At 41.0% G+C, this 19,697-nt stretch overlaps 2 protein-coding genes across 2 annotated transcripts; both read left to right on the top strand.

The window, feature by feature from the left end:
- The first annotated feature begins 22 nt into the window (after positions 1-22).
- LOC115160686 (beta-crystallin A2-like) lies at positions 23-2,790 on the top strand. Its single transcript, XM_029710937.1, has 5 exons — positions 23-73; positions 372-558; positions 1,435-1,576; positions 1,835-1,977; positions 2,552-2,790. The coding sequence occupies exons 2-5, from the start codon at positions 401-403 to the stop codon at positions 2,697-2,699; spliced, it is 591 nt and encodes a 196-aa protein (XP_029566797.1). The 5' UTR covers positions 23-73; positions 372-400; the 3' UTR covers positions 2,700-2,790.
- A 4,782-nt stretch (positions 2,791-7,572) lies between these two features.
- LOC115160684 (protein FEV) lies at positions 7,573-11,767 on the top strand. Its single transcript, XM_029710935.1, has 4 exons — positions 7,573-7,796; positions 9,474-9,965; positions 10,446-10,517; positions 10,961-11,767. The coding sequence occupies exons 2-4, from the start codon at positions 9,917-9,919 to the stop codon at positions 11,497-11,499; spliced, it is 660 nt and encodes a 219-aa protein (XP_029566795.1). The 5' UTR covers positions 7,573-7,796; positions 9,474-9,916; the 3' UTR covers positions 11,500-11,767.
- The last annotated feature ends 7,930 nt before the right edge of the window (positions 11,768-19,697 follow it).

The raw sequence follows: 19,697 nt of genomic DNA, 5'->3' as shown, positions 1-19,697 counted from the left end.
TAGTATAAAAACAGAAGTGGGGGCCTAGGACTCGATATTGTTACTCTGGATCTGTCCCACCTCAGTACTCTCTGTAAGTATTCACACTACCTAGGTAGAACGTGAACATCTGATTGCTGTGCATTGGTGTACCAAGAAAGGGGATTGATGACATCCAATATGGGAGATATATATCTCATATTTGTATCGGATATTTCCCCAGTGCAAACTGAGAGCTCAACTCCTTTGAGAAAAACAAAATGTTAGTACGCTCTTGGTCTTTGCTCCAGAATCAATGTTCACTTTCATGTAGAGAAACCAGAGCACCCAGTGAAGCACTCCATTTTAGCCTAGTTTCCTCACCTCTGGTCTTCCTTGTCCCCGTTTGGTAGAGAGCAACCCCACGGTGGAAATAGCAACCATGAACACTCAGCAGATGGAGCAGATGGGCCAGTTCAAGATCACTGTCTGGGAGGAGGAGAACTTCCAGGGCAAGCGTTGTGAGTTCCTGCTGGAGTGTCAGAACATCATGGATAGGGGATTCCACAAGATCCGCTCCATCAAGGTCGAGAACGGACCGTAAGTGGATTTCTACTCTACTAGGCTACAACCGAGGATCCGTACCACATTATTAGCAGAGTAGTACTTCATTACTACGACAGAGTAGTAGTAGTGCTACATTACTACTACAGAGTAGTAGTAGTACTACATTAGACCCACGGAGCTTGTTCGGTCAACAAATGTTTTTTAGGTTTTTCAGGTAATTGATTCTAGTTGTGTTTGAGTGAGAAGTGAGACATGTATTCCATATAACATTCATTTCTAGACCTAGTTCCTCTCAGAAGCTAATGTATACTTGAATATTATATTATACATCGCATTTGTACTGTACTGTTGTGAACCGGCCCTCAAATCAAAGCTGTGTAATTCCATTTGTTGTGATACTACAATGTATGACAATGCAACATTTCATTATCATAATCATGTCCCTTAACACTTGACAGTCTGACTGTAAAATATGGAATCTTATAATGACTGTTATTTTCGATTAGATGATTTTGGCAAATTTCTTTGCAATTTCATTTCTGCATGCTTTTTTACATTGTTATGGACCAAATGTTATAGCTGAACACTAGGAGAGATCACCGATTGGTGTGAGTTATTAGCCTGAAATGTAGCTTGTTGTTTTGTTTCTGACAGTCAGTCAAAGTCAGGCTACAGATGTAATCTCCATTGAGTCCCAGCTGCCTGCCTAGTGTTCTGTTGCAGCAGCTGACTGATGATCTGATAATGGTCCATATGCGCAGCATGTGGTGTTTGCTTTGGCCCTTTGTCCTCTAATCAACAAAGATCTCGCTGCCATGGGGCGTTGCACTTTTGTTAACTAACCTGACGCTCTGTTTTCTCTCGTTCTCGTTCCCTCTCTCTTTTTCTCTCTCCCCGCCTGCGTTTTAGCTGGTTGGGTTATGAGTACCCTGAGTTCCAGGGCCAGCAGTTTATCCTTGAGAAGGGAGACTACCCCCGTTACGAGGCTTGGAGCGGAAACAGTAGTTACAGAACCGAGCACATGCTTTCCTTTAGACCTATCAAGTGCGCTGTAAGTTCCTCCCACAGAAATGTGTCATTTCAAGAGGGAAAAAAAGACTACAATCTGAAGCACATTTAGGAATGAAGCACAGGAATACTAATGTTGTATTGAAGGCTACTAGATCCACACATGATTCTAGTATTTGTATCGTATCATCACACCATCATACCACAACTCTCAAATCCGTCTGTTTTTGATTCCCCCCCCAATTTTTTTTTTAATGAAACCATATATGAAACGATTCAAGGCTCTCATCTCTGTCAACAGAACCACAGTGACAGTAAAGTGACTCTGTACGAGTGTGAAGACTTCCAGGGACGCAAGTTCGAGATGTGCGATGACTACCCCTCTCTACAGGCTATGGGCTGGTGTAGCAAGGAGGTTCCCTCAATTAAAGTCAACTCCGGAGCGTGAGTCTCAAATCCAATCAAGTTGTGTTCGTCACATGCGTCGTAAAACAACAGGAGTAGACTAACAGTGAAACGCTTACTTACAGGTCCTTTTCCAACAATGCAGAGTTGAAGATAAAATGTCAATTAAAAATAGGAATAGCTACACGAGGAATAAATACACAGTGAATAACGAATAACAATAAGGAGGAAAAATAACATGGCTATTTACAGGGATTACCAGTATCCCATTATCTCAGCATCCGATATGCCTTCATAAACACTTTAGGGCAGGGTTTCCCAAACTCGTTCCAAGCTTTGATTATTTGAATCAGCTGTGTAGTGGTAGGGCAAAAACCAAAATGTGGGGCCCCAGGCTATTGATTCGTAACACATTGACAAGGACATAATTTCTCCACATAATAACATGAAGTTCCTCAGTCACCCATTACTTTCCAAGACGATTGGTTTTGTAGATTTTATAACAGCATAGGACTGCATCGTGGCACATATTATCTACAAAGCAGCCGCATCAGTATTTTGGTCATAGAGAGAACAATGATCAACTGACTAACACATGCCCTTCTCTTTACAGGTGGGTGGCCTATCAGTTCCCCGGTTACCGTGGTTACCAGTACATCCTGGAGAGAGACAGACACCAGGGAGAGTACAGACACTACAACGAGTACAGCACTCAGGCTCACACCAACCAGGTCCAGTCTATCCGCAGAATCCAGCACTAAGTCCACTTGACCCTATCCTCCAGCGGCTACCATGTACCGACCATGCCATGTATTAAAATAGGCAATAAAGGCTTTATTCAAACTACGGAAACAGTGCTTGTGGCAATTCCTTGCTTTTTTTTGTTGTACTGCCTTTTCTCGATCAGGACACAGAGCTATCTGTTCAACAGCCTGTGGTAGATTCTTAACAACCCATCGCCAAAGTGGCTATTTCTATACTCCAACAGAAGTAAACCACAAAGGCATTTTATGATATGACCATTGCATCAATACATAACCCAGGGTAAATACCACCTGTCTGTTAGGATATGATGTATATTGTTCCTGTCCGGGTGTTATCATATTTCCAATAAACATGAGCACAAGATCACTATTGTTTCCACCCTGTTGTGTTGTGTAGTTGCCTACCATGAAGCCTAACATAAGAGGGTTTGGGAGCTAAATTGACTTCACTGGGGGATTCGATAGATCCACTACCGTTTACTGTGGCATCAATCAAAAGAGCGATCCAATTTTACGAAATGAAATCAACAATAAAGGCCACAAGTATGCCCCTGGGGACAGCGGTTTCATTCTCCGAATTCCCCTTCACTTTCTCTACTACATCCCTGTACTCTATCTCCCCATCTATGTATCTAACGTTGGTCGTGTTCCCCTGCTCAGATGTTGCATCCATCAACCAATGGTTGCGCGCCACGTCATCGACCGTGAAGTCGGGAACCAGATTGCTATAACATACGGTGTGCTGAGCTGATAGGTAAAATACCTATCCAGACATTGTAAGATCTGGCATACGGCAGCAACGTCTGAGCAGAGTGACACGACCATTGGGTGCGACGACCGCTGGATGTGTTCGAGCAGTAAGGCTAACAGCCAATTAATGCTCGACTTTTAAAAAAAAAATGTAATGCTCTTAAATTGTGTAACAATGCCGAGGGCTCCTGTAGCTCCGCAATGACATGATTGGTTGACGGTAGGTACGGGCGGGAGGTCCTGTATAAACACAAACTCACGTCCTTGTCAACTTCCTTCACGACAGCTCTGCGCTGCTCGGCGAAGCTCATATCAACGTAGATGCTGCACTACCAAATGCAGACGGACGATTGAACATGTGGCGCCTTTAAAGAAGCTGTCTGTAAGAGAGAGTCCTTGAGTGAAGTCGGGGGAGGGGCATCTGCGACAGCCAAAAGTCAGACAGTGGTGATTTTTCAAGAGCAAGACTCCAAGGTGCTGACCTTAAAAAATATATATTTCTAAATAAACGTTTCTATACCCCTATATCACACACATACAAACTGAAAACATAACATGTGACAGTGGAGGCTGCTGAGGGGAGGATGGCTCACAATAATAGCTGGAACTGAGCGAATGGAATGGCATCAAACACATGGAAAACATGTGTTTAATGTTGTTGATAATTTACCACTTATTCAGCTCCAGCTCATTAACACGTGCCCGTCCTCCCGAATTAAGGTGCCACCAACCTCCTATAGTGTACAATTAATTGATTAGAGAGGTCTCTAATAGGCTCCCTTTCATTTGTATCCGCTGTAGCACAGATGGTTCCTGTTTCAGTCAGGTCAGAGAAGAAGAGACGAAGCGAGAGGGTCAACTCTGCTCAAAAGTTGTTTCAACAGCAAGGCTCAGTGCAACATGGTAGTGTTGCCATTGTTTATAAACGGTTTTTTAAATGTTTATAATGTTGATAAGCATGTCTCCAAGCCCAAATCACTCACTAACCTACACACAATACCCCATAATGTCAAAGTGGGAATTATGTTTTTAGAAATGTTTACAAATAATTTTCAAATGAAAAGTTGAAGTGTCTTCAGTCAATAAGTATTCAACCCCGTTGTTATGGAAATCTTAAATAAGTTCAGAAGTGGAAATTTGCATAACAAGTCACATAATAAGTTGCATGGACTCACTCTGTGTGCAGTAATAGTGTGTAACATTATTGTTTAATGACTACCTCATCTCTGTACCTCACACATACAATTATTTGTAAGGCCCCTCAGATTCCCTGAATTTCAAACACAGATTCAACCAAAAATACCAGGGAGATTTTCCAATGCCTCGCAAAGAAAAAGCAGACATTATTAATTACACTTTGGATGGTGTATCAATACACCCAGTCACTACAAAGATACAGGCATCCTTCCTAACTCAGTTGCCGGAGAGGAAGGAAACCCCTCGGGGATTTCACTATGAGGCTAATAGTGACTTTAAAACAGTTACAGAGTTTAATGGCTGTGATAGGAGAAAATTGAGGATGGATCAACAACATTGTAGTTACTCCACAATGCTAATCTAATTGACAGAGTGAAAAGAAGGAAGCCTGTACAGAATAAAACTATTCTTAAACATGCATCCTGTTTGCAACAAGGCACTGAAGTAATACTGCAAAATAATGTGGCAAAGCAGTGAACTTTTTGTCCAGAATACAAAGTCTTATGTTTGGGGCAAATCCAATACAACACATTACTGAGTACCACTCTCTATATTTTCAAGCATAGTGGTGGGTGCATCATGTTATGGGTATGCTTGTAATCGTTAAAGACTATGAATTCTTTCAGAATAAAAAAAACTGGAATGGAGCTAAGCACAAGCAAAATCCTAGAGGAAAACCTGGCTCAGTCTGCTTTCCAGCAGAGACTGGGAGATGAATTCAGCTTTCAGCAGGACAATAACCTAAAACACAAGGCCAAATCTACACTGGAGTTGCTTACCAAGAAGACAGTGTATGTTCCTGAGGGGCGGCTGTCTAGCAATGATCAACAACAATTTTTGAATAATGGGCAAATGTTGCACAATCCAGTTGTGGAAAGCTCTTAGAGACTTACCCAGAAAGACTTACAGCTGTAATCGCTGCCAAATGTGCTTTTATAAAGTATTGACGCAGGGGTGTGAATACTTATGTAAATGTGATATTACTGTATTTAATTTTCAATACATTTGCAAACAACAGGAAAATAGGAAAATACTTTTATCACGGCAACTGGTATGATACATTCACCTCTGAAGGTAAATAATGTACTTACATTCATTAATCTTGCTCTGATTTGTCATCCTGAGGGTCCCAGATTTAAAATGCAGCCTTGTTTGATAAAATCAATGTTTATATTCCAATGTAGGAACTGGGTTCTACAGTTTGAATCCCATGCCGTTGTCATGTAGGTGTAAGTCTGACAATTGTTATCCCCATAATGCAACACTTTGGAAGGCGGTGACCAACGATGACTTGACAAAAGTGATCCGCTCGAACATGCAACTCTTGCAACACTGGCAACACTGTCATCTTGAGCTGAGCCTTGCTGTTGGAAAACCACATTAGTGTCTGACTTACATCTCCCCAACTTCTCTCATCGACTTTCGTCTACATTCGGTTGCTTAGTCTCACCACTCAAATATCTGAGCCAGCTATTTCTCTTCTTCAAATCTGATTTGAATCCTAACTTAACCTTAAACTTAACCACACTAACCTTATGCCTAACCCTAATCTTGAATTAAGACCAGAAAGCGACATTTTTTTCATACATTTTTATGATATAGCCAATTTTGTCTTCGCTGGTGGCCCATCTAGTGTGAACCCTCAATCAGTGCTGGTGGAATCGTTGCGCTATCTGATGTAAGACAATGCGTATCTATCCTAAAGCTGTCAATAAAACTTTTAAAATACCTTAAAATATGTTTAAAGAATAAAAAATACATCTACATTGTTTCTGTATTTATGCCTTGAAATAACAACGTATGTAGCACTCAACCACAAACATATCAATGAACGAAGGCAGCAGGGCCATTGCCATGTTTTAGTGAGGTCCGGAAAAGAGCAAAAACAAGAAAATGTTACTACAGCCATTATCATATTGGTTGCTATAGGTTCATTCACCTCAGTTGATCTACAAACACATAGCCTATTGGCTATACAATTAGGGATTAAAAACTGGAATTGAATATGTACAGAGGGATCTGTTAGCAGAAAAGGTATTTTATTAACGAAAGGTTAACAAATACATTTGCTTTACAGAACTTTTTTCTTGTTGCAGTTTTGCAGGTAATTTCCTGCAATTCTACACAATTTGACATGGGATGGAGACATTTTTGCAGTTTTAAAGACAATTTCCTGACATTCTACACATTTCGCCATGCCATGTTAATATGAAATCTGAGTGAGAGTGACTAACAAAATAAGTAGGGGTCTCCCTGGAGGTAAGGGGCCCTGGGCACGTGCCCTGCATTCCTGGTCAGTAATTTGGCATGCAAGTTTAGATAGGTGGCTAGACTAACTAGACTAATTTACCAATCCAAAAATGTTTCAACTGGCATATGCTAATTGAGTGACTGTCAGTGAGGCATAACAAGAGAGAAACTGCTAATGCAAAAACCAAGTTTCGAAATTGCACTTTGTGTATTCTACTATTCTAACTCTCAACTGTAAATGTACGGCCCTGGAAGGCAGAGCTTATGTCTCTAGTCTAAAGCCTACTCTGAAATGACTTGCTACTCTCTGAACCTGGCCCAAGGCGAGACAACATGCTGCCAGACCATGTGAGCTGTCCAAGGTGCTGACCTGCCAGTGTTACTAGTTACTATGGCCATGACAAACTAATTTACCAACAAATAAACTATAGAAATAGGTATAGGCCTATTATGTATCGTTGAGACTGCCATTGCATGATGCTGCTAATAAGTCTGCCACGTTGTGGTTGGATAATATATACATGTTTTCTTGAACAGGATCACTTTTCAAGCAGCACTTGTTACATCCTGCTTTGAATCCGTTGCTTTGAATCCTCTGTTTGCCAAGTCGTCTCACAGAGTACCACACCCAGTCCAGGATCTTTTAATAAATGTTCAACTATACACACACCTTTCTCAAATACACATTTCTGTTCAGACTGATTAAAACGGCTGCACAGCGAAAAGGAGCTGGTCAGGCGTTTCGGGTGGTGAGGAGAATAGGGTAGGCCACTGTTGGTTGGTGTTTCAAATCCTAAATAAAAGGTCAGTCCAACAATAAGAGAAGGTAACAGTTTTTAGGAAGCCTAACACTCTCTGTGCCTGTGAACCAGTTGGGAAGTATTTGAAATGCAGGAGGTAAGACACTTGGATACTCCCCATTGGTCTAATATTAGCAAAAATAGGATGTGCTCATTTTGTGATCAGCTATACAGACTTCTAAATGTATTTCTATGGGATTATGTTACAGTCAGTACGCCTAATATTGAGTGTTATTGAAGGTTGAAATCCTAATTTGAGATTTGCGTGCGTAACTCCCGTTACAACCGTTGACGTTATTCCGATTTACCCACGCAGGTGTCAAATTATGATTCGACCTGAACTGTTTTATATCCTTTGTTTTAATAATGGGCAAATGTTAAGGTGAAACGGCAAAAACTATAGAGGACACCAAAACTTAAACCAGAACTTCTAGTAGCCTATAGAAGCCAGAATGGGCCAATAATATTTCATTCAAATCTTTCAGAAATGACCTAGCATTCGAGGCTTGTTTTAAGTTGCCTGCGACCTGTTTAAAGACTCAGGCAGCTAAAGCAAGTCTGGGACGCCAGAGACCACTCTTCAGAACACAGCGGCAGCGGCATAACTGGTGGAGAGGGAGTGGCGTGGCGGGGATGTGGAGTGATAGCCGACTCCAAGAGTCATATAGGCCTAGCCTTGCTTAGCAGTCGCATATATAGGCCTGCTCTCAGGTCTCATATCGTTTGCTCCTGTTATCGCCCTACCGGGAAACGAATCATAACTTGACCTCCGCGCGGGCAACTGTAAAGGAATTTTCGTCAAAATATTTCATTTGAATTAATGCATAAGGATTTACGCAAAATGCAATTATGCACGCGTAAGATAGGCATTATCAAGTTTGGACTCGACCCATAATGTGTATTGTGATCGAACATGTAACGTTTATTATGTCTGTTTAATTATTGCCATGTGTTGTGATTAGAAATCCCAAAAGGCCTACTACTGAGTTAGTGTAAGCAGTGGAAAACCTTTTAGAATGCAGGCATATGCAAAATATACAATTTGCTGTACATTTCGCATGTCCATGGTATATGCCAACTAATAACGTTTTTTGCCTTAAATACTGTTTGACTGTCATTGCCTTTTTAATGCACTTACTCACGGAATACTTTCACAGCTAATCTCAATAATGTTATGTACCCCTGCACATGTATACCCGCACATTGACTCTGTACCCGTACCCCCTCGTTATTGTTATGTCATTTCCTTGTGTTGCTGATGTTCATTTTTGTTATTTTCTTTTTTAATTGAGTTTATTCTGTAAATATTTTCTTAACTCTATTTCTTGAACTGCATTGGTAGTTAAGGGCTTGTAAGTAAGCATTTCACGGTAAGGTCTCCATCTGTTGTATTCGGTGCATGTGACAAATAAAATGTGATTTGATTTGATCTACCCACAATGTATCTTCTTCATAGTCCTTAGGCTTACAATAGAGGCAGGAAGTCTTTGTATTATTATTGTTTATCATTATTATTATTGTTATTATTATTAGGCCTATTGTTGTTATTATTATGCTATTATTCGTGGGATTTTGTGGATGGGGATTTGTGAGGACAATGTCTTGGAAGGATTGCTTTGAATTAATAGTGAATTGTTCTGTCATGGCTTTACATCGATAAACATCATAGCCTATAAGACATGGTTTTAAACCCACAACCTCATTACAAGACGATTGTATACAGCCTTATACCTATAAACAGAAGGTCGTGGATAAAATGTTCTTGTTTTCCCAGGTGCATTGAGGCATGTTTTTAAGGTAAATATATTTTTTTCCAACATGAAATAGGCCTTTGTGTTTGCGAAGAGGTAAAGAGGCGGAAAAAGAGAGAGGATCTGAACTGGCTTCCATGTCATACCCTTAAATTCTCCATAGAAACTCTGATCTTAACGCGGAAACTTTATTAAACCCTGATGGTGGATTGATAAGAGCGAATTTCTCTCGGCTTCTTTTTATTGTGTAGACCGGGGAGGGATGACAGAGGTAAATTGCTATTTTAATTAAAGCAATGCACCAGAGGAAATTGCTGTCTGAATATTGTCTCAGAGATGGGGTTTGTGACAGTTGCCTGGAAACTTCAATCTGTCCCACATTTATTCCAGATCACAGTTATAAGATAAAGTTTAATACAAATCTTTGCCCGAATGAAATCCAACCCTTTCTTGAACAACAGCTACAATGAGACAGAACTGCGGAGGAAACCTTATGTTTAACATGTATCTCTCAGGTTAGTGCTTTTGTACGTGAAATTATCAATATCATTGCTTTATATTCAGACGAGGGGAAATAGTATTTTGTCCTCGGGTAGTGATGCTGCTTCCAGCTAGCGTTTTCTCTGCCTTTTCAATCTTAAAACCCGTCTCCTCTTTTGTCGGAAATCGGATATCCTCTTTCCTGAACGCGTTTCCTGGCTTCGGTTGTGAAGCTTGGACGAAGAAACCACAAATATGAGAAAACGGAGCATTAGTTAGAGAGACTCGATTATAAGATAGAATCATAGCTTTTAAATGATTTTATAATATGTTCAATCTGAACGGAAGTATTTCCACAAGGAATAAAGTTACAGCCTATAGAATAATCCAAATGTGAATTGTGTTTTAAACATATACCTTTGCAATTCATATTTATTTTAGATTAGATTTTATACTCGTCTTTTTTTTTACTAACACATTTATTTGTGTTAATGACCGTTCTATTTCTTTTGCAGATCCAACAGAAAATCTGTTGAAAGAAAGCAAAAGCGGATCCTGGAGTCCCATAAATACAGGAGCGCAAAAAGGTAAGAACATTTTGAAATGTTGATGTATTATATGCATTCCAACCCTGTACGCATTTAGAACATTTGTATTACATTTATATATTATAGATTACTTTGAATATTTTAGAGTCCATAGGAACACTATTATTGATTTGATTAGAGATCATTACTTAGCTGAAAGAACCCCAATGAGCCCTTTGTTTTCTTCATGATTGTGTTGTTTGTCCGAGAGGCATGCGTTTTAGACAAATACTTTTCTTTCGTGATTTGGTTTCTGCAAGACATAGACATTGACGACATTGTTGTCCAACGGATAGTGTATCAACATGTTTATTCTATGCGTAATTGGCCATTTCTTTCGGAAACCAAAGTGACATTTGTTTTCCAGATTGCCTATCAAATAAATGTTTATTTCCCCCTTTTTCCCCCCTTCACACATCTGTATAATGTGTTATTTTGAATAGGTAGTGGACAGATTCAACTATGGCAGTTTCTCCTCGAACTCCTGTCAGACAGCGCCAACATGTCCTGCATTACCTGGGAAGGGACGAACGGAGAATTCAAGCTAATTGACCCAGATGAGGTGGCCCGGCGATGGGGCGAGCGCAAAAGCAAGCCCAACATGAATTATGACAAACTCAGCCGCGCATTGCGCTACTACTATGACAAAAACATCATGACAAAGGTCCATGGGAAGCGATATGCTTACAAGTTCGACTTTCACGGCTTGGCCCAGGTGTGTCAACCCTCAACAACAGAGCAAGCGCTTTATAAATTCCAGAGTAATTTTGCCCCTATTCCCTTTTCAGGGATTTCCAAGCTAAGCCTTGTTGGTCCAGGCGTTGGTCCGTCCGGATTCTCCTATTGGCCGGGTTCGCCAGCCACTCTCTACCACAGTCACAACCTCCAACCCCCGGGACCATTTGGTGCTGTGTCCGCTTCGCACATCAACTGTGTCAACAACATCAACAACCTGAATAATATCAATAACCACTACAATTAACTACTATTAATCCACCAATGAGGCCTAATCAGAATTCTCGATGACTGATGTAGTTTAAGGCGTGCCTTTTTGGATTAGGCCTAATTACGATTTTTCCTTTCGAAATGTTATCTTGTGAACCAAAGACATTGTCTTATTCCTAACTGAATATGCCAAGGCGCAATTCATTAAACATTTTGTGGAATGTTTCAAATGTAATAACATGCGTTTTCAGATAGGCTATGTATTTTAGACTAAATGCAGATTAAGAACCCTTTTCTTGACAATTTTTTGTTGTCTTTGATTCGACAGGACACTGGTGCCTACACCTCTGAAATTGCCTGGGCTTTTAGCGCCATCATGTGGCTATAAATTAAACATATAAATACTGAATTGATCTCAGATAGGCTTGCAGTGCACTAATTTTAAAGTAGGATTATTAGTGCCGATTTAAAAACATTATGGAGATAAAGACATGTCGTCGCCAATATATTCCCTGATGACTCCCACTTTAAATAGCCTTCGTTATTTTAAAGTTCCAATGCAGACGTATTTATCTCAATATCAAATCATTTCTGGGTAACTATTAAGTACCTTACTGTCTTTGTTATCAATTAAAATGGTCAAAAAGAAAAAAATAGCAATGAGCAATTTCTCAAGCAAGAATTTTGTTAGCACTGTCTGGAAGTGGTCTGAGTGGGGAGGGGAAAACAGAACATTTTCTTTTATTGGCAGAGAGGTTTTGAACTCTCTTTCATTGCAGACCCTGGTTTGATTCCAGGCTGTATCACAACCGGCTGTGATTGGGAGTCCCATAGGGCGGCGCACAATTGGCCCAGCGTCGCCCGGGTTTGGCCGTTATTGTAAATAAGAATTTGTTCTTAACTGGCTTGCCTAGTTAAATAAAGGTTAAAATTAAAATAACTACATTCCTATTGGTCGATTAACTCAAATAGCGTCTGGTGATGTCACAAGGTAGGCCAAAACTCCATCCTACCAAACAGGCTGAAATTTCAGGCGGTCTTTTCAAACAGCTTTTACACTAAAAGGGCATTATCCTAATTTTCACAATTTAACAGTAACATTCCAACCTCATAGTGTAGAATATATAAAAAATATATCTAAAAAAAAATAAAAATAAAATAAAATAAAAAATAAAAAAAATATATATTATTATTATTTTTTTAAATAAAATATATATATATATATATATATATATATTCGCTAAATTAGTTAATAGACCAATAGGAATGTATTTATTTTTATTTTAACCTTTATTTAACTAGGAAAGCCAGTTAATGTGTGTATGTATAAAACACATGAAATCACGTTTTTTACTGCACTGGGCCTTTAAGCCTACTTTAGACATACACAGGCAGTCTACGATACAGTGCAGGTATCTCCTTTAGTTTTGACAACAACCACGTTTGTTTTTTCCTTTTATACGTTTTATTTGAACATTTTATGCATTAAAAAAAGCAATAGATTATTTAATTATAATTTTAAACCTTTTCAAAGTTATTTCTTTGAAATTGTAGGCTAAAAATGCCAGTTGATATCATGCATGAAATTGCGTGATGTTATTTTATATAGGCCTACATTTAATTTTTCCGAATTATCACATAAAGTATGAAAACATACAACCATGTTGTATAAAACCATCATCATCCTCAGAATTTGCAGATCATTTTTGTTCAAGTGCGCAATACATTTTTCTCTTTCAGTGTGGGTTGATGATCTGATAACATATTGTAGATAAGGCCTACATTGTTTCCAGCCACACGGGGGCGCTACGTCTCTGCATATAACAGGTGTACTGTTTGCATGATTCATTTTTAATTTTATTTAACCTTTATTTAACTAGCCAAGTCAGTTAAGAACAAATTGTTATTTACAATGACGGCCAACTGGGGAACAGTGGGTTAACTGCCTTGTTCAGGGGCAGAACGACAGATTCGATCCAGCAACCTTTCGCTCTAACCACTAGGCTACCTAAGACAGACCTAAGACAACAACACAGCATGGCAGCCACACATGACAACACAACATGGTACCAACACAACATGACAACACAGCATGGGAGCAACACAACATGGCAGCAGCACAACATGGTAGCAGCACAAAACATGGTACAAACATTATTGGGCACAGACAACAGCACAAAGGGCAAGAAGGTAGAGACAACAATACATAACGCAAAGCAGCCACAACTGTCAGTAAGAGTGTCCGTGATTGAGTCTTTGAATGAAGAGATGGAGATAAAACTGTCCAGTTTGAGTGTTTGTTGCAGCTCGTTCCAGTCACTAGCTGCAGCGAAATGAAAAGACGAGCGACCCAGGGATGTGTGTGCTTTCGGGACCTTTAACACAATGTGACAGGCAGAACGGGTGTTGTATGTGGAGGATGAGGGCTGCAGTAGATATCTCAGATAGGGGGCGAGTGAGGCCCAAGAGGGTTTTATAAATAAGCATCAACCAGTGGGTCTTGCAACCGGTATACAACGATGAGAAGTTTCCAGAGGAGTATAGAGTGCAGTGATGTGTCCTATAAGGATATGATGGGCAATTGGTTCATCTACATTTAAAAAACATGAGCCGCTGTTCCATGTGCTATTCTGTTTTGATGGAGAAACGTTTTGTCCTAGTTTAAATTTGTTTTCAGCTTCATTGCTGTGGATGACATCTCATACTTAGGTTGTGTCCCAAAAGGCACCCTAATACCTATATATGGCACTATTATTGACCAGAGCTCTATGGGTCCTGGTCAAAAGTAGTGCACTACATTGGGACATAGGCTTACTATACAGACCCCCAGCCCACTCCAGTCTAAAAAACAACAGCCTCATTAACCAGGGGGATTGCCTCCTTTTCAAATGGTACCCTATTTCCAACATAGTCCACTACTTTTGACCTGGCCCACGTAGTGCACTATATGAGGAATTGGATGCCATTTGGGACACACAAAAGTCGAACGTGGTGCACTATGAAGGGAATAGAATGCAATTTAGAACACACAGAAAGTCTACTCAGTAGGCAGAAATGAAATACAATTATTTATGTAAAAAAAAAAAAAAATCCTACAAAAGAAAAAACAATATTCAAACAACAGAAAATGCTGTATTCCTAATCCCAGTTAGCCTAGATGAATAGTCTACAAACACAGCAGTGAATTAAAAAAAATCTAAATTGATGGTATACATGCACCCATCCATGTCAGATTGCCTGTATCTATCTGGTAAAGGATTACTTGTGGTAAGCTCTTATGTAACCTAAACCTTAACCTACATTCAGACATGCAGTGTTGTCAGGCAAGTGGTTTGAGAGCCAGAGGAACAACCGTTCACCACTCTCTGTCTGTGGAGCTAATTTGATGTCATAGGTAGAGAATGCCTCCTCCGTGGTTGCATATTGTGAGGAGGCTGATAAGAACACAGCAGTGTGTGTGTGACCTGCATATCAATAAAGCCACCAGGGACCCCGTCATCTATTGATGGCAGACAGGCAGGCAGGCAGGCAGGCAGCGCTCGAGACACCAGACGCATTTCAAATCCCCTGCCTCGCCTCCCTCTGTCCGCACATTGCCAACAAGAGGCAAAGACATGATCTCAGTTTCTCTCTCTTCCTGTTCTCACACTATAGGCAGCCTACTTAAAATAAGTTTCCCTATCAAGACGTATTATGAAACGCACTTTCAAAGGATGAAAAGAAGAACGGATCGCAAGCAAGACGGTTGCTGATCTAAACTGTTTAAAACTACCAAAATATGTACACTCAGGGCTCTAAATGAAAATGTTTCATTGGTAAAACTGGTGCCCCCAACTTAAAAAAGTTAGGATTACCACATGAAATTTAGGAGCACCAGAAAACATGTTTTTTAAATCGATTGAGATACTGCCTATGGGCCTACATGAATTTGAGCTACTTTTGAAGCACATGTTGTGCACAAGAAACTAATAGGTAACACTGAATACATTCGTTTATTATAAAAGCTAAAATGTTGATAGGAACACCTGCCATTGAAAGTCATTTGCGGAATATAAGGTTTCTTCGTTGTGTAAAAGCACCATTTTCCTATTGAGATGCGTTACATTGGAAATTGTACACTGTCTCTTTAAAAACTTCAGGTTTGTCACTATAACATGCAAAAGATGTCTTCACTCATTAACGCTATGATCATTGATCTCCTGAAGAAGGTATCCCTTTTCCTTTCTGTCTGTGACCTCAAATGTTTGGATATAGCCTACTGGTAAAGGTACCAGGTTGTTAGCTAGCTAGCCAATTAGGTAACATGACTGAACAAAATTTCAACAAATGGTTAACGACGCACGAGTAGTTTTAGAATGGCCCACGACATGGTTTATGAAGGTAAAATGAAAATCTTTTGACCTAGTTGGTAAACAAGAAAGCCGCTTTTGATGTAGTAATGGTGCCACCATGACGTTAACAAATTTGCACTCTAGGGCACTCAGAAACAACGGTATGGAGTAGCCTTTTCATTCCAATTATTATTATCTGCAACAACAAAACAATCATAGTTGCTCAGTGCTCCCAAATTATAAAAAATATTTAATTGCAAATGCGACCAAATTGGTTGCACTTTAGAGCCCTGTTTACACTACCGCATAAAGAAACCACTGTTATGTGCAGCAGCCCATTGATTCTGCGTACCATCGTATTGTATCATACGTTTCAAACCAAATCAAATTGTATTAGTCACATGCGCCGAATACAACAGGTGTAGACCTTACAGTGAAATGCTTACTTACGAGCCCCTAACCAACAATGCAGTTTAAAGAAAATACAGATAAGAATAAGAAATAAAAGCAACAAGTAATTAAAGAGCAGCAGTAAAATAACAATAGCGAGACAATATACAGGGGTTACCGGGGGCACCGGTTAGTAGAGGTAATTGAGGTAATATGTACATGTAGGTAGAGTTATTAAAGTGACTATGCATAGATAATAACAGATAGTAGCAGCAGCGTAAAAGAGGAGGGCAATGCAAATAGTCTGGGTAGCCATTTGATTAGGTGTTCAGGAGTCTTATGGCTTTGGAGTAGAAGCTGTTTAGAAGCCTCTTGGACCTAGACTTGGTGCTCCGGTACCGCTTACCATGCGGTAGAAGAGAGAACAGTCTATGACTAGGGTGGCTGGTGTCTTTGACAATTTTTAGGGCCTTCCTCAGACACTGCCTGGTATAGAGGTCCTGGATGGCAGGAAGCTTGGCCCCAGTGATGTACTGGGGTGTTCGCACTACCCTCTGTAGTGCCTTGCGGTCGGAGGCCAAGCAGTTGCCGTACTAGGCAGTGATGCAACCAGTCAGGATGCTATCGATGGTGCAGCTATAGAACCTTTTGAGGATCTGAGGACCCATTCCAAAAGTCTCCTGAGGGGGAATAGGTTTTGTCGTGCCCTCTTCATGACTGTCTTAATGTGCTTAGACCATGTTAGTTTGTTGGTGATGTGGACACCAAGGAACTTGAAGCTCTCAACCTGTTTCACTACAGCCCCGTCAATGAGAATGGGGGTGTGCTCGGTCCTCTTTTTCCTGTAGTCCACAATCATCTCCTTTGTCTTGATCACGTTGAGGGAGAGGTTTTTGTCCTGGCACCACACGGCCAGGTCTCTGACCTCCTCCCTATAGGCTGTCTCGTCATTGTCGGTGATCAGGCCTACCACTGTTGTGTCATTGGCAAACTTAATGATGGTGTTGGAGTCATGCCTGGCTGTGCAGTCATGAGTGAACAGGGAGTACAGAAGGGGACTGAGCACGCACCCCTGAGGGGCCCCTGTGTTGAGGATCAGAGTGGTGGATGTGTTGTTACCTACACTTACCACCTGGGGGCGGCCGTCAGTAAGTCTAAGATCCAGTTGCAGAGGGAGGTGTTTAGTCCCAGGGTCCTTAGCTTATTGATGAGCTTTGAGGGCACTATGGTGTTGAACGCTGAGCTGTAGTCAATGAATAGCATTCTCACATAGGTGTTCAGGTGGGAAAGGGCAATGAGGAGTGCAATAGAGATTGCATCATCTGTGGATCTATTGGGATGATATGCAAATTGGAGTGGGTCTAGGGTCTCTGGGATAATGGTGTTGATGTGAGCCATGACCAGCCTTTCAAAGCACTTCATGGCTACAGACGTGAGTGCTACAGGTCGGTAGTCATTTAGGCAGGTTACCTTAGTGTTCATGGGCACAGGCACTATGATGGTCTGCTTAAAACCTGTTGGTATTACAGACTCGGACAGGGAGAGGTTGAAAATGTCAGTGAAGACACTTGCCAGTTGGTCAGCGCATACTCGCAGGACACGTCCTGGTAATTCATCTGGCCCTGTGGCCTTGTGAATGTTGACTTGTTTAAAGGTCTTACTCACGTCGGCTGCGGAGAGTGTGATCACACAGTCTTCTGGAACTGCTGGTGCTCTCATGCCTGTTTCAGTGTTATTTGCCTCAAAGTGAGCATAGAAGTAGTTTAGCTCGTCTGGTTGGCTCGTGTCACTGGGCAGCTCTCGGCTGTGCTTCCCTTTGTAGTCTGTAATGGTTTGCAAGCCCTGTCACATCCGGCGAGCGTCAGAGCCGGTGTAGTACGATTCAATCTTAGTCCTGTATTGACGCTTTGCCTGTTTGATGGTTCGTCGGAGGGCATAGCGGGATTTCTTATAAGCTTCCTGGTTAGAGTCCCGCACCTTGAAAGCGGCAGCTCTAGCCTTTAGCTCAGTGCGGATGTTGCTTGTAATCCATAGCTTCTGGTTGGGGTATGTACGTACAGTCACTGTGGCGACGATGTCATCGATGCACTTATTGATGTAGCCAATGACTGATGTGGTGTACTCCTCAATGCCATTGGAGGAATCCCAGAACAAATTCCAGTCTGTGCTAGGAAAAAAGTCCTGTAACTTAGCATGTGCTTCATCTGACCACTTTTTTATTGATCTAGTCACTGGTGCTTCCTGCTTGAATTTTTGTTTGTAAGCAGGAATCAGGGGGATAGAATTATGGTCAGATTTGTCAGATGGAGGGAGAGGGAGAGCTTTGTATGTGTCTCTGTGTGTGGAGTAAAGGTGGTCTAGAGTTGTTTTCCCTCTGGTTGCACATTTAACATGCTGGTAGAAATTTGGTAAAATGACTTTAAGTTTCCCTGCATTAAAGTCCCTGGCTACTAGGAGCGCCGCCTCTGGGTGTGCGTTTTCTTGTTTGCTTATGACCTTATACAGCTTATTCAATGCTGTCTTAGTGCCAGCCTCTGACTGTGGTGGTGTGTAAACAGCTACAAAAAATAGTGTCGTCTACAGCTTATCATGAGATACTCTTAGATATCCTTCCTTAGATATTGTGCACCAGCTGTTATTTACAAAAGTACATAGTCCGCCGCCCCTTGTCTTACCAGACGTTGCTGTTCTATCCGGCCGGTACAGCTTATAACCAGGCAGCTGTGTGTTGATAGTGTCGTCGTTCAGCCACAACTCCGTGAAGCATAAGATATTACAGTTTTTAATGTCCCGTTGGTAGTTTAATCTTGTGCGTAGGTCATCTATTTTATTCTCCAAAGACTGCACATTTGCTAGCAGAATGGAAGGAAGTGGGGGTTTATTCAATCGCCTACGAATTCTCAGAGGGCAGCCCGCTCTCTGGCCCCTTTTTCTCCGCCTCCTCTTCATGCAAATCACAGGGATATGGGCCTGTTCCCGAGAAAGCAGTATATCGTTCGCGTCAGGCTCGTCAGACTCGTTAAAGGAAAAAAGGATTCTGCCAGTCCGTGGTGAGTAATCGCAGTCCTGATGTCTAGAAGTTATTTTCGGTCATAAGAGACGGTAGTGGCAACATTATGTACAAAATAAGTAAAAAAATAAGTTACAAACAACGCAAATAAACAAACAAAAAAACACAATCGTCTGCTTTCTTTTCCGGCGCCATTTGAATAATTTGTATTGGTACCAGTGGAGGCTGCTGATGGCTCATAATGGCTGGAACGGAGCAAATGGAATGGCATCAAACGTGTTTGATGTATTTGATACCATTCCACTTTTTCCGCTTCAGCCATTACCACGAGCCCGTCCTCCCCAATTAAGGTGCCACCAACCTCCTGTGACTGGTAATGTACATTTAGTACATTGACCTGGCTAGACCTTTGGGGCTTAGACATTTGTATTGGAAATTCACCTAGGTGAGTTGCAACAGTATTGTGTTCTTAAGATAGACAGTCTACGTTGGAGTTAATCTCCA

Source organism: Salmo trutta, chromosome 24 (assembly GCF_901001165.1).
Source record: "Salmo trutta chromosome 24, fSalTru1.1, whole genome shotgun sequence".
Lineage (NCBI taxonomy): Eukaryota > Metazoa > Chordata > Actinopteri > Salmoniformes > Salmonidae > Salmo > Salmo trutta.
This window is presented reverse-complemented; position numbering and strand designations above follow the sequence as displayed.

Bases quoted from the DNA above. Each gene is read 5' to 3' on its own strand.
- LOC115160686 (XM_029710937.1), top strand. From the start codon at position 401: ATGAACACTCAGCAGATGGAGCAGATGGGCCAGTTCAAGATCACTGTC. The intron at 559-1,434 runs GTAAGTGGATTT...CCTGCGTTTTAG, and splicing joins ATCAAGGTCGAGAACGGACC to CTGGTTGGGTTATGAGTACC. The intron at 1,978-2,551 runs GTGAGTCTCAAA...TTCTCTTTACAG, and splicing joins ATTAAAGTCAACTCCGGAGC to GTGGGTGGCCTATCAGTTCC.
- LOC115160684 (XM_029710935.1), top strand. From the start codon at position 9,917: ATGAGACAGAACTGCGGAGGAAACCTTATGTTTAACATGTATCTCTCA. The intron at 9,966-10,445 runs GTTAGTGCTTTT...TTTCTTTTGCAG, and splicing joins GTTTAACATGTATCTCTCAG to ATCCAACAGAAAATCTGTTG. The intron at 10,518-10,960 runs GTAAGAACATTT...TATTTTGAATAG, and splicing joins AAATACAGGAGCGCAAAAAG to GTAGTGGACAGATTCAACTA.